This window comes from Oncorhynchus gorbuscha, linkage group LG17 (genome assembly GCF_021184085.1).
Source record: "Oncorhynchus gorbuscha isolate QuinsamMale2020 ecotype Even-year linkage group LG17, OgorEven_v1.0, whole genome shotgun sequence".
In the NCBI taxonomy this organism is placed as follows: Eukaryota; Metazoa; Chordata; class Actinopteri; order Salmoniformes; family Salmonidae; genus Oncorhynchus; species Oncorhynchus gorbuscha.
Window position 1 is genome coordinate 36024311 of NC_060189.1, and position 15304 is coordinate 36039614.

A 15304-nucleotide genomic window follows, 5' to 3' on the forward strand; every position below is an offset into this window, starting at 1 on the left:
ACCCCTACACTAGCACTCAATTGTGTGCAGAAAACCTAAGCGGTGGACTTGGTCCCTTGTTTTGGACTATCGACCACTGAAATAACATCGATCGTTGTTGATAAACAAATACGCGAAACGGAGTTCAATAAACTAATCAAAAATATACCCAATTAGAAATTTCTGAGAAGTAGTCGTGCAGTCAACGTATAATTACTCCAACTTACCATGAATTGCTCTACTACTTTGTGCCAAGAGTATGATCCAAAGATAAATGGTCATCTTTTCAACATCTGGTTCACAGTTTGAGCCTCTTATTCACAAATCTACGAATTCCGAAGTTTTGAACAGTCGAAGAAGCCCTGAGCTACATGTCCCTTCGGGTAGTGACTCCAGAGTAGGTTTCCGCACTAGAAAGTCACTACTTTGAGATTTATAGGGAACAATTCACCCAGGCGCGCTGATACAATTCACCAAGACCGAAATACCAGTACATTCCTGTCAGTGATGATAAACAAAGTATATGTTGTTTTCTTTCCTTCAGTAACCGACCACACTGCTTCAGATAAGTTGACGTGGACTCCGTCTATGGTGATTTACACGTTGTTTTTCTAGCCTCCTACGTCAGGGGTGTATTCATTACGTCGGTTGAATTGCAACATAAATCCTTTACTCCAAACGGAAAACGTATAACGAAAACGAGTTTCTATTGGACAAATTGAGTTAGGTCCCCTGTTTGCTTCCGTTAGAAAAACGTTTTGCAACAGAATTATCGTAGGGAATAAGCCTCTGGACAAAACGGTCAGTGTCCTGAGGAATGTCAATGTGCATGACCGACGCCTAGTGAGAAATCTGTTCGTGTAACACCTATTGAACCTACAGAGACAAAGGCAATTGTAAAAGCAATTGTATTTTTTATTTAATGGGAGAATTTGTAATGAGTTGCAGGGTATATTAGGTTACTGCAAGTAGTACACAAAAATAAGGTTGTGACAATCTGATGTGAAGTGGTCTTTTTACTGTACACTCGCACAAAGCTAGGATGGCAACAAAATCGAATCCGATTTAAGGAAACAAACTCAATTGAAATATTAAATAGAAACATTAATAAATGCAGTAAAATGAAACATTAAAGTTAGGTAAATCTGTTTAGTACAGTATATTGGCATAACTCATGGAGAGTATTGTTACAGTTCACTTCCATACATACACCTGATGTTAAGTTATATTTCTTGTTAATAGTTCACTTCCATACATACACCTGATGTTAAGTTATATTTCTTGTTAATGACAACTTGCTGGAGCTCCTCCTTCATAGAAAGGACCTCTGTGAGATGACAGCTTGCTGGAGCTCCTCCTTCATAGAAAGGACCTCTGTGAGATGACAGCTTGCTGGAGCTCCTCCTTCATAGAAAGGACCTCTGTGAGATGACAGCTTGCTGGAGCTCCTCCTTCATAGAAAGGACCTCTGTGAGATGACAGCTTGCTGGAGCTCCTCCTTCATAGAAAGGACCTCTGTGAGATGACAGCTTGCTGGAGCTCCTCCTTCATAGAAAGGACCTCTGTGAGATGACAGCTTGCTGGAGCTCCTCCTTCATAGAAAGGACCTCTGTGAGATGACAGCTTGCTGGAGCTCCTCCTTCATAGAAAGGACCTCTGTGAGGTTGTCGTCAATCTAGTAATACAGGTTGAGCTGCAGAGGCCCTTGTCAGACGAAATAATGTGAAGAGGATGGTGGAGGTGGTCATATTTTGTGTTTATCTGATATGATCACACTTTCAAAAAACAATGACAAATTAAGAGTTAAATTAGAAAAATTGTCAGGATGTGTTCAACAGATAAACTGAAGATAATAAATAATACAAATCAAGTCCAAATAATGACTAGCAATAATTGAATAATAAAATGAGTATGCTTGCTAAGAGTCGAATGGATTGGTTTACATTAAACCGCTGTGCTTTTCTTCATTCTTTCCCAGCATAAAAAAAAATAAGCTCTGGTCCCGCGTGTTATGTGTTGCGGCTTGCCGATGCGGAACCTTCCTCAACTGAAAATAAAATGACCAGGACCCTAGCACCAGAAAACTTGGGCTGCCCATTCCAGATCCACAGAATAAGCAAGCCTCTGTGCATAAAGGAGTTCTCTCATTCTGGGTCTATGTAGTGCACTGCTTTGACATTCTGTAACTCTGTACTACAGCTTTCATTCAGTAACACTTAGGCAATCTACCCCAGCCAAACCCCCCCCAACCCGGACGACGCTGCACCAATTGCGCGCCGCCCTATTGTACTCCCGATCATGGCCGGTTGTGATACTGCCCGTGGTCGAACCAGGATCTGTAGGGACACATCGAGTACCGAGATGCCGTGCCTTAGACCACTGCACCAGTAGAGACCATTTTAGCACAATGTACAGTCTTGGCCAAAAGTTTTGAGAATGACAAATATTCATTTTCACTAAGTCTGCTGCCTCAGTTTGTATGATGGTCATTTGCATATACTCCAGAATTTTATGAAGAGAAATCAGATGAATTGCAATTAATTGCAAAGTCCCTCTTTGCCATGCAAATAAACAGAATCCCCAAAAACATTTCTACTGCATTTCAGCCCTGCCACAAAAACAAAACAGCTGACATCATGTCAGTGATTCTCTCGTTAACACAGGTGCGAGTGTTGCGAGGACAAGGCTGGAGATCACTCTGTCATGCTGTTTGAGTTCGAATAACAGACTGGAAGCTTCAAAAGGAGGGTGGTGCTTGGAATCATTGTTCTTCCTCTGTCAACCACAGTTACCTGCAAGGAAACACGTGCCATCCTCATTGCTTTGCACAAAAAGGGCTTCACAGGCAAGGATGTGGCTGCCAGTAAGATGGCACCTAAATCAAGCATTTATCGGATCATCAAGAACTTCAAGGAGAGCGGTTCAATTGTTGTGAAGAAGGCTTCAGGGCGCCCAAGAAAGTCCAGCAAGCGCCAGGACTATCTCCTAAAGTTGATTCAGCTGCGGGATCAGGGCACCGCCAGTATAGAGCTTGCTCAGGAATGGCAGCAGGCAGGTGTGAGTGCATCTGCACACACAGTGAGGCGAAGACTTTTGGAGGACGGCCTGGTGTCAAGAAGGGCAGCAAAGAAGCCACTTCTCTCCAGGAAAAGCATCAGGGACATACTGATATTCTATAAAAAGGTACAGGGATTTAACTGCTGATGACTGGGGTAAAGTCATTTTCTCTGATGAATCCCCTTTCCGATTGTTTGGGGCATCCGGAAAAAAGCTTGTCCTGAGAAGACAAGGTGAGCGCTACCAGCAGTCCTGTGTCATGCCAACAGTAAAGCATCCTGAAACCATTCATGTGCGGGGTTGCATCTCTGCCAAGGGAGTGGGCCCACTCACAATTTTGCCTGACACAGCCATGAATATAGAATAGTACCAAAACATCCTCCGAGAGCAACTTCTCCCAACCATCCAGGAACAGTTTGGTGACGAACAATGCATTTTCCAGCATGATGGAACACCTTGCCATAAGGCAAAAGTGATAACTAAGTGGCTCAGGGAACCAAACATCAATATTTTGGGTCCACGGCCAGGAAACTCCCCAGACCTTAATCCCATTGAGAACTTGTGGTCAATCCTCAAGAGGCGGGTGGACAAACAAAAACCCACCATTTCTGACAAACTCCAAGCATTGATTATGCAAGAATGGGCTGCCATCAGTCAGGATGTGGCCCAGAAGTTAATTGACAGCATGCCAGGGCAGATTGCAGAGGTCTTGAAAAAGAAGGGTCAACACCGCAAATATTGACTCTTTGCAACAACTTCATGTAATTGTCAATAAAAGCATTTAACACTTATGAAATGCTTGTAATTATACTTCAGTTTTCCATAGTAACATCTGACAAAAATATCTAAAGACACTGAGGCAGCAGACTTTGTGAAAATAAATATTTGTGTCATTCTCAAAACTTTTGGCCACGAATGTACTACAAGCTTCGGTTAAATAACTAAAGACAACATTTCGGTCAGAAATTAATAGCTAAGTATTCAATATGCAATTTATGAATATCATTAAAGTGAGTGCACTGTCCATCGTTCACATAGTTCTCTGTCACCATCAATGGTGTCCTGTTGTTTTCACACGCAGTCCTGTAGCATGCTCTCGATCAGTCCTTCTCTACAGTGGTCCTTCTCCGTTGTAACCTGTTGCCGCAGGAGTGCAGAAGCCATATTTACTGTAGTACACCACAACCACTTAGAGGGTGCTTGTGGGTAGATCACAAGCTGGACTCAGGGGGATGCTCTCTTTCTATTGTTCAGGCAAATTTCTTTTTGGTTGCAGTGAAGCGCTCCATGTACTGTGGGGTAAACAACAAATTAGATGAACAAATAGGCACATCTGAGGCTGCGACACCACGGACTAAATGAGAACTATATGATACGCCCTTTGAGTAAGAACTGAATGGTGGTCTAATTTGAGTATGATAATAGGCAGGTGGTCCTATTTAATGGTTGGGGCTATATTTGACCACAGATTATGTCAAATGCAGGGATTATGACTAAAAAAAGAACAGCAGTCTGAACCACAAGTTTCTTCAGTTGATCCTTCTCAACATTGAACAGGAAATCCCATTATTGTTTAGCTAGAACACCACTCTTTAGAAACAGTATTTGTTTCTACGCTGCTCACAAAAATGACGTCAACCATGGGGAGGAACGATATTTAAAACAGTTGAGTTGAAAACACATGAGCTGTTTTGTTTACAATCGATATTATCGATAAGACAGCATAGAGCAGTAGCTTGACTGTTCCTTGCTTTAACCTTGATCATTCATTTAGCAGCGGGCTGAATGTCAAAGAAACAAGCATCTGTTTCACGACTCACCTTCTCATACCCTTCCAGGTCACGCATATTCTTCACCTCGAACAGGTTGCCCTCCACGGAGAGCAGGGACACCTGGGAGGTGGTGAGGATGGACACAGGGATGGAGGTGAGCTCCAGACAGTTCTCCTCCAGTCTCAGCACCTTCAGCCTCTGGCAGGTGGACACCTCTGCAGACACCACTGAAATCTGGGATCATCATTTATATAAACATCACAAAAACGTGTTGGTCCCATCTTTCATGAGTTGAAATAAAAGATTGCAGAAATGTTCCATATGCACAAAAAGCTTACTTCCCTCAAATTGTGCTTACAAATTTGTTTACAAATCAAATGTTTATTCGTCACGTGCGCCGAATACAACAGGTTTAGACCTTACAGTGGAATGTTTACTTACAAGCCCTAACCAACAGTGCAATTTAAGTTTTTTTTTTAAAGGTATTAGATAAACAATAGATAAGTAAAGAAATAAAAAATACAAGTAGAATGACAGTGAGAATAACAGTAGCGAGGCCATATACAGGTGGTACAGGTACAGAGTCAATGTGCGGGGGCTCCGGTTAGTCAGGCTAATTGAGGTAATATGTACGTGAATGAATACTTAAAGTGACTACGCATAGATGATAAACAGAGTAGCAGCAGCGTAAAAGATGAGTTGGCGAGGGGGGCTGGACAACAAGCAAATAGTCTGGGTAGCCATTTGATTATCTGTTCGGGAGTTTTATGGCTTGGGGGTAAAAGCTGTTGAGAAGCGTTTTGGTACTAGATTTGGTGCTCCGGTACCGCTTGCCATGCGGTAGCAGAGAGAACAGTCTATGACTGGGGTCTTTGACCATTTTTAGGACCTTCCTCTGACATTACCTGGTGTAGAGGTCCTGGATGGCAGGCAGCTTAGTCCCTGTAATGTACTGGGCCGTACGCACTATCCCCTGTAGTGCCTTGCGGTCGTAGGCCAAGCAGTTACCGTAACCAGGCAGTGATGCAACCATGCTCTCGATGATGCAGCTGTAGAAACTTTTGAGCATCTGAGGACCCATGCCAAATCTTTTCAGTCTCCTGAGGGAGAAAAGGTTTTGTTGTGCCCTCTCCACGACTGTCTTGGTGTGTTTGGACCATTCTAGTTTGTTGGCGATGTGGACACCAAGGAACTTGAAGCTCTCAACCTCCTCCACTACAGCCCTGTCGATGAGAATGGGGGCGTGCTCGGTCCTCCTTTTCCTGTAGTCCACAATCATCTCCTTTGTCTTGATTGCGTTGAGAGATGGGTTGTTGTCCTGGCATCACCCGGCCAGGTCTCTGACCTCCTCCCTATAGGCTGTCTCGTCGTTGTCAGTGATCAGGCCTACCACTGTTGTGTCGTCTGCAAACTTAATGATGGTGTTGGAGTCGTGCGTGGCCATGCAGTCGTGGGTGAACAGGCAGTACATGAGGGGACTGAGCACGCACCCCTGAAGTGCCCACATGTTGAGGATCAGAGTGGCAGATGTGTTGTTACCTACCCTTACCACCTGGGAGTGGCCCGTCAGGAAGTCCAGGATCCAGTTGCAGAGGGAGGTATTTAGTCCCAGGATCCTTAGCTTAGTGATGAGCTTTGAGGGCACTATGGTGTTGAACGCTGAGCTGTAGTCAATGAATAGCATTCTCACATAAGTGTCCCCTTTGTCCAGGTGGGAAAGGGCAGTATGGAGTGTAATAGAGTTTGCATCATCTGTGGATCTGTTTGAGCAGTATGCATATTTGAGTGGGTCCAGGGTTTCTGGGATAATGGTGTTGATGTGAGCCATTACCAGCCTTTCAAAGCACTTCATGGCTACGGACGAGAGTGCTACGGGTCTGTAGTCATTTAGGCAGGTTACCTTAGTGCTCTGGGCACAGGGAATATGGTGGTCTGCTTGAATCACGTTGGTATTACAGACTCAATCAGGGACATGTTGAAAATGTCAGTAAAGACACATGCCAGTTGGTCAGCACATTCCCGGAGCACACGTCCTGGTAATCCGTCTGGCCCAGCGGCCTTGTGAATGTTTACCTGTTTAAAAGTCTGACTCACGCCGGCTGATGACACAGTCGTCCGGAACAGCTGATGCTCTCATGCCTCAGTGTTTCTTGCCTTGAAGCAATTTAGCTCGTCTGGTAGGCTCGTGTCACTGGGCAGCTCGCGGCTGTGCTTCCCTTTGCAGCCTGAAATAGTTTGCAGGCCCTGCCACATCTGACAAATTCCACAATGTGGAAAAGAGTCAAGAATAAAGAAAAACCCCAGAATGAGTAGGTATGTCCAAACTTTTGACTGGTACTGTAGATTAAGTACCTGGTTAAAATTGGTGCACTATATCTATTAGCTGCTAAAGGCACTTTATATCACTCAAAATGTCAAGCTTCTGCCTCTAACCCTAGGAAACTATTTTCCACCTTCTCCCCACTCCTTAATCATCCACCCCCTCTCTCTACGCGGACAACTTTGTCAACCACTTTGAAAAGTAGGTAGACGACATCCGCTCCTCATTCACTCAGCCTATTGAGTCCACCAGTCCCACTCACACAGAACCTTATACCTTGATCTCTCCCCTCTCTCTCCAGATGAAATCCTGCAACTTGTGAAGTCTGAGACCGTCTCCGATTCTTCATCCCTGACTACTGGATGCATCCCCACTGACTTAAAAAAATCCCTCACTTCCTCAAGAAACTAACACTCAACCCCTCTGACATCAAACCCTACAGACCGGAATCACTTTCTTATTTTTTGAAAAACCTTGAAAGTGCCGCCTCTGATAAACTCTCTCGGTATCCCTCTCAGAACGACCTTCTTAACCTTAAACAGTCAGGCTTCAAGACGGGTACATCAACCAAGACTGCTCTTCTCCAGGTCACGGAGGCTCTCCACACTGCCAAAGCGAACTCTCTCTGTTTGATGGTTCACAGTGCCTTTAATACTATGAACCATCAGATCCTCATCTCCACCCTCTCAGGGCTGGGCGTCTTAGGCTCTGCACACGCTTGGATTGCATCCTACCTGGCAGGCCGCGCCTACCAGGTGACATGGAGAGGATCTGTGTCTGCACAACGTACTCTCACTACTGGTGTCTCCCAGGTCTTGGTTCTAGGCACTCTCCTCTTCTCTCTATACACCAAGTCAGTCGGCTCCGTCAAATCCTCACATGGTCCTTCTTAACATTGTTATGCAGATGACACTCAACTACTTTTCTCCTTCCCCCTTCTGACACCCAAGTGGTGACACGCATCTCTGCGTGCCTGGCAGATATTTTAGCTTGGATGTCAGCCCTTCCACCCCAACAAGACAGAGCTGCTGCTCTTCCCCCCCGGTGGAAGGCCTGACCGGTCCAAGAGTTCTCCATCCCGGTTGACAACTCCACACTGTCCCCCTCCCAGAATGCAAGGAACCTTGGCGTGACCCTGGACAACACCCTGCCATTCTCTGCAAACATCAAAGCAGTAAATCGCTCCTGCTGGTTCATGCTCTACAACGTCCGTATAGTATAACCCTACCTCACACAGGAAGTGGTGCAGGTCTTAATCCTGGTACTTGTTATCTCCCGTCTGGACTACGGCAACTCGCTGTTGGCTGGGCTCCCAGCTTGTGCCATCTAACCCCTGAAACTTATCCAGAACGTCGCAACCCACCTGGTGTTCAACCTTCCCAAGTTCTCCCGCTCCTCCGCATACTACACTTGCTTCCAGTTGAAGCTCGCATCCACTACAAGACCATGGTAATTGCCTACGGAGCAGCAAGAGGAACAGCCCCTCCCTACCTTCAGGCTATGCTCAAACCCAGAGTACTCCACCTCCGATACCTTGGTCTGACAGCAGACTCTTCTGAAAACATGAAACCCTACCTCTTCAAATAGTGTCTTAAATAATCTCAAAGGTTCTAGACTTAAGGGAGTTCTTCCTAGCCACTGTGCTTCTACATCTGCATTGCTTGCTGTTTGGGGTTTTAGGCTGAGTTTCTGTACAGAAATTTGTGACATTGGCTGATGTAAAAAGGGCTTTATAAATAAATGTGATTGAATAAATATGGTGCCATTTGAGATGCACCAATAAACACCTGATTACCTGGTTCTGGTTGAGATTGATCTCAATGGCCTGCAAGGCCGCCACCTCAGCAGGCACCGCCTGGATGTGGTTCTTGGACAGGTCCAGAACGTCCAGGTGTCGTAGGGAGCCAAGGCCAGCAGGAAACTCCCGGAATTTGTTCCCTGACAGGCTGAGGGTGCGCAACGCTTTCAGCTGTCCTATAGTGATAGGGAGCTGCGTCAGGTGGTTCCCGTTCAGCAAAAGAGTCTCTAGTTTCTTCAGCTTTCCAATTTCATCTGGGAGACTTGCTGTGTACACACAAAACACACACACACTTAATACACAGCCTAGCTAAAGAGATTGATTGAAGCAGATGAACGCACATAAATAATCAATGCGAGTAATGGTCATTCATTATTCAGTGAAAGCAAAGTTTAGAAAATTTGTCAACAGATGCTGTCGTGTGACAGACGGTAACGTTGAGGATGCAACAACCACTTACTGAGTTTATTACAGTTTAAAGTCAGACTCTTCATCTGAAGGAAGTTTCCTATGGCAGCAGGTAGCATTTCGATCTTGTTGGAGGACAGATCTACAGTCCGCAGGTTTCCAGTCAACCTCTGGAGCTCCTCGGGGAACTGAAATACATTAGTGGCAAAACAATACATACTTTCAAACCATCCAAGACAAAAACCACAACTGAATGGAATTCAGCAAAATAAACAAAGCACCAGTTATAAGGCTGTTGTGGTGTGGGGACATTTTAACAGTCAGACTATAGGATGTGCTCTGTGTGTGTATGACTTACCTCAGGAAGACCTTTCCCTGTCAGCTGAAAGATCCCAGTCTTCTGTGAGTTCTCCAGGTGGGCTTTGATTGCATTGTTCCCCATCTTTGTTGTAGTTACCTGGTGATGCGGTCCTCCTAAGTGATGGTCTTCAACTCGACAGTAAGTCACACACTTGTAATTATCTAACCTATTATTATGATGGTGGTGCCAGATAATGTGGGTCTGCCTGTTTCAGTGGGGCCCCTGAAAGAGATCATTGATTTTGTATTCATCACGGCTGTAGGCGATTATGCATTAGCTGACATGCAAAGGAAAGGACCATGAGGTCAGAAGTTGGTTAGCCATTGCTGCTAGCTATCTTACTACTTACTGTCCGGCAAACTTTGAGACGTTCATGCAAATTATTGACTTTAGAGGTACTCTGTCTATTAGCAAAGGGTAATAACGTTATCTGTACTTTCAAATACAATTTTCCGAAATTATGGTAAATATTTGGAGGATACTGTTAGCATCGCTAGCGAGTAAGACCAACAGGGATTTGTTTACAGTAGTTAGCTAACTGATAACGTTACTTACCTTGCGGGCTGATTTGAAGTCCTTCTCGTGCAGTAAATTACGTATCTGCAAATGGTAACTAACATATTAGGAACATAACTATGGGGATTGTTGGACTAGTCAAACATAAACAATTAGCTAGTCGCCTAGGACATACTGTAGCTAATCCTGCATCTCGAACAACAAATATGTCGCTGGGAAGCCAGCAGTTTGTAGTGGTGGGTCGTTCGTGAACGGATCTTTTGGATGCATCCGTAAGAAAGCCGTTCATTCGGCTCCTTGATTTGCATACTGGTATTACTGCTTTTTGAGCTATTTCTTTTTTGCTGCAGATAAATTACACAATTATCTATAGAGGGTGAATCCTGACTGCATGAACAATAAATAATGGGGAGCGCGTCAATCTGGTCCACGCTGAATTTTGTGGTTTTTGTATTGCGTAAAAAAAATCGAATAATTTGGTCAGTAAAAAAAATATTTGAACGCGAATTTCACGATCTGACATACATTGGATATTTTCATTTTCTTCGTGGGTCAATAACTTTTAGGTCGATATTTAATATTGCAGAGGGTTTATTGTTTTTTTGAGGTCGGTTTGTATTTGACTATTGAAAAATAATCAGATTTCAGTTGGATTATTTTATTAAATAATGACTTTACAATGATTTTAGGAATTCCTAAACCAGAAGTAGTGAACATTCATTGCCAAAGCATTGAAAATATTCAATTGTCTCTGTCATGTAGACATCAATAGAAAAATATGAAATAATAAAAATATCAGTTGTGTATATTACTTATATTTGATGAATTATATTTAATTCCTTAAAGTAATCATCTCTGCTCAAGCAGTAGCAGTCAGATAATCTAACATCATGTGCTCCCCATACTGTACTACCCAATACTCAGGTTATGGATGTGTCACTGCAACCTTAAAGGTCCTCAATGATGTCGTTATTGCCCTTGATTCTAAGCAATGTTGTGATGCTATTATTATTGACTTGGCCAAAGCTTTTGATACGGTAAACCATTCTATTATTGTGGGCCTGCGGAGTATTGGTGTCTCTGAAGGGGTCTTTGGCCTGGTTTGCTAACTACCTCTCTCAAAGAGCGCAGTGTATAAAGCAGGGATGCAAACTGGTGGGGGCCCAAAAAAGGTGATACTTTTTTTTTTTTACACTGAAACATGCAAAAAAAAATCCCTGCTATGGGGATAACATTTTCTTTTTTTAAATATCAGCTTTAGAATACTAATTTCTTATGACTTAGGCGGGATCCTTTCTTGAAATGCAGGTTTTAACTTATTAAACAACAAATGATATGATCTACATGATCAGTCTCTATGTGCAAAATAAAAAGTGGTTAATGTGAACCTAACTCGCAGCTAAAAAATTTAACGAAACCAATCCAATGTTATTTGTTGCATAGACTTTACTGCAAATGACACAAGTCCAGAGAAAAACAATACACTAATATTACAGTCAGCCATGACAGCCTTTATAATAGGGGCATGTAGTAGCTTAGTGGTTAGAGCATTGGGCCAGTAACCAAAAGGTTGCTGGATTGGATCCCTGAGCTGCCATGGATCAAATCCCAGAGCTGACAAAGTACAAATCTGTTGTTCTTCCCCTGAACAAGGCAGTTAACCCACTGTTCCCCGGTAGGCTGTCATTGTAAATAAGAATGTGTTCTTAACTGACTTAGTTAAATGAAAATATAATAGAACACTTGTGACCACACACATCTAAATATTGCACTTGGGGAAAAAACATCTGAAAGTAGAAATAAAATGAAACAGGCATTTATTTTTGCTCTATTATAGTGGGCACTATAGTAGACATCGATCAAGTGCACCAACAACAAAAAAATGTTCACTGAGTAAAAAATGTAATAATCTTCCTCACACACACACGTGTTACTCTGTGTCAAGTTCAACACAACAAAAGCAATGTCTTATTACATTGTACACTGTTCTACAATGTGTCAGCAGCAGAGCATGAGACCCGTTGTTGGCATAATTGATCTCTTTCAGGCAGAGAGTACACCTGGCATACCCCATTTTATCCACTGTATTGAAAAAGTGAGAAAGAGGAAAAGTGTGTGGTGTTCCTTTCATCACAAATAAAATTGTATTGATCACAAACACATTGTTATCAGATGTTATTGTGAGTGTAGTGAAATTATTGTAGTGACATCCAGTTTAAGCTAGGCCCAGTTCCAGCTAACTCTACATTTAATCCCTGAATCCACTTGTTTAACAAACAATGCCTCATTTTCAATTCTAATTCTCTCATTCTTAAAATTAACCACATACTGTAGAGGGAAAATATTAGTTCATAGATAGTAGTTAGTTCATTAGCTAGTTAACATTTCACATAGATTGCCAGGGTCCAGTAAGCAACTAAAGTGTATAACTTGAGGAATGGCAAGGAGTCGTATACCAGTTAATACTATAGCGAATTGGTTAGGTTATTAATGTTAGCTCATCTGATGTTGTAATGTTAACTAGCTGCCTAACTTTATTATCCAGCTAATTTTCACACCATAAACTCAATTATTTGATGAGTTAAATTGGCTAATGTTGCTCAACAGTTCTCTGGCTAGCTAATGGATAATTCGATCCAGCTAGCATAATTAACAATGCCAATTTCAGCGAATTCCGCCGAAAGGTGACTAGTTTGCATCCCTGAGTCAAAACATCTGCTGTCTCAACCACTGCCTGTCACCAAGGGAGTACCCCAAGGCTCAATCCTAGGCCCCACACTCTTTTCAATTTACATCAACAACATAGCTCAGGCAGTAGGAAGCTCTCTCATCCATTTATATGCAGATGATGGTCTTATACTCAGCTGGCCCCTCCCTGGATTTTATGTTAAATGCTCTACAACAACGCTTTCTTAGTGTCCAACAAGCTTTCTCTACCCTTAATCTTGTTCTGAACACCTCCAAAACAAAGGTCATGTGGTTTGATAAGAAGAATGCCCCTCTCCCTACAGGTGTGAATACTACCTCTGAAGGTTTAGAGCTTGAGGTAGTCACTTCATAAAAGTACTTGGGAGTATGGCTAGACGGTACACTGTCCTTCTCTCAGCACATATCAAAGCGCAGGCTAAAGTTAAATCTAGACTTGGTTTCCTCTATCGTAATCGCTACTCTTTCACCCCAGCTGCCAAACTAACCCTGATTCAGATGACCATCCTACCCATGCTAGATTACATAGATGTCATTAATAGATTGGCAGGTAAGGGTGCTCTCGAGCGGCTAGATGTTCTTTACCATTCGGCCATCAGATTTGCCACCAATGCTCCTTATAGGACACATCGCTGCACTATACTCCTCTGTAAACTGGTCATCTCTGTATACCCGTTGCAAGACCCACTGGTTGATGCTTATTTATAAAAACACTCTTATGGCCTCACAGCCCTCATCCTCCACATACAACACCCGTTCTGACAGTCACATTCTGTTAAAGGTCCCTAAAGCACATTCATCCCTGGGTCGCTTGTCTTTTCAGTTCGCTGCAGCTAGTGACTGGAATGAGCTGCAACAAACACTCAAACTGGACAGTCTTTTCATTCAAAGACTCAATCATGGACACTCTTACTGACAGTTGTGGCTGCTTTGGGTGTCTCTACCTTATTGCGGTTGTCTGTGCCCAATAATGTTTGTACCATGTTTTGTGCTGCTACCATGTTGTGCTGCTACCATGTTGTGTTGTTGCCTTGCTATGTTGTTGTCTTAGGTCTCTCTTTATGTAGTGTTGTCTTTTGTCTTGATGTGCGTTTTGTCATATAAATTTTAATCCCAGACCCCATCCCCTCAGGAGGCCTTTTGGTAGGCCGTCATTGTAAATAAGAATTTGTTCTTAATTGAATTGCCTGGTTAAATGATTAAATAAAACATGGAAAATACTGTCTTTAGTCATCCTATTTAGCTAGCCTGCCTATTGTACTGCAGAGCTGTCTGACTATTATTTTTTTTACTAGTTCTTCAAAGTAGATAAGGTATACTTTCACGAACTGTCTGTCCCTCTCGTCGTTCTGTTGTGTAGGCTAAATTCACCTCTCGTGTGTATTTTACAGAATTTAGCAGGCGTATCAGTCCAGAGATCTATGAACAATGACGAGACGATCATGTCTGACAATGGGAGTCGGTGTCCCAAAAGTGGAAGGCAGGCGACAAGCTCAGGTCCAAAATAAACCCATAGAAACGCATTGGGTTTATTTTGGACTAATTTTGGCGAGTGAAACATCTCGCTTCGCGTTGTCTAAATCTCTTTAGCCGGAAACAATGGCGCAATGGATTATAGTCATAGTGCTTAATTACTACATTTATGCGCTGAACGAGGTTGAATATTCGCTTCATGGAAACTAGAATTCCCTTCAACCCAGCGTCCCACAAAGTCCTTGACATGATTTATCTTTAGAGAAACGGCACATAAAAAAATACATGGAATTCAAGTAATTTAACAGAAGTCGGTAAATGAGTTGTTTAATAACCAAAAAAGCGAAATATTCGTTAATAGCTCAGCACTAATTGTTAAGCATTTTGAACAAAGAGCCTTTTGGGAGCCAAATGAGCCATCTCTTTTAAACGAACTGACCCACATTTGCCGGCTCTGCGTATTGGCAGCAATGTGATGGGAAGTTCGGATCTTTTCGACACATTCAGTCAAAACAATTAATCTTTCGACTAATTTTGTTCATTTGTCAGTTATGCCCAAAGCACGCATGACCCCTTGTCTGCGAACGATAAACTTAAAACTCGAGAGGCATGATTCTACAAGCCTCTCATTTACGTCTTTCAACATAGGTGGCTTATTGGAGCTGTCATTTGTGACAGACTTGTAACAGTGTTTAAATAATGCATATTTTTGATTGCTAGGCATACAGATACGATTGTCTATATACATTTGAAACGAGTCTAGTTGAGGCCGCAACCAGACTAGATTGTTAACGACTCTTGGCGGAAAGCATTGCTTGATGATGATAAGCAGCGCAATGGCTTTCTCGAACTGCAGGCCCACAACGATTAGTTCGAGTTCGAGGCTGTGTCCATAACATTCAATACATTAATTA

General features: G+C 42.9%; 2 protein-coding genes and 1 long non-coding RNA gene across 3 annotated transcripts in view; all 3 read right to left on the bottom strand.

Moving 5' to 3' along the window:
- Positions 1–578, bottom strand: part of tyro3 (TYRO3 protein tyrosine kinase) — a 28719-nt gene extending 28141 nt beyond the window's left edge. Inside the window, exon 1 of the mRNA XM_046308345.1 lies at positions 207–578. Coding sequence (XP_046164301.1) covers positions 207–261 — 55 coding nt within the window. The 5' untranslated portion in view covers positions 262–578. The remainder of the gene's footprint in view (positions 1–206) is intronic.
- Positions 579–878: 300 nt separating this feature from the next.
- LOC124001939 lies at positions 879–2521 on the bottom strand. Its single transcript, XR_006832888.1, has 2 exons — positions 1634–2521; positions 879–1586 (listed from the first exon to the last, which is right to left on the bottom strand). It is a non-coding gene; the product is annotated as an uncharacterized LOC124001939 (long non-coding RNA).
- A 1312-nt stretch (positions 2522–3833) lies between these two features.
- Positions 3834–10620, bottom strand: LOC124001858 (leucine-rich repeat-containing protein 57-like). Its single transcript, XM_046308984.1, has 6 exons — positions 10251–10620; positions 9693–9917; positions 9387–9522; positions 8924–9192; positions 4857–5042; positions 3834–4328 (listed from the first exon to the last, which is right to left on the bottom strand). The coding sequence occupies exons 2-6, from the start codon at positions 9774–9776 to the stop codon at positions 4287–4289; spliced, it is 717 nt and encodes a 238-aa protein (XP_046164940.1). The 5' UTR covers positions 9777–9917; positions 10251–10620; the 3' UTR covers positions 3834–4286.
- Positions 10621–15304: the final 4684 nt, after the last annotated feature.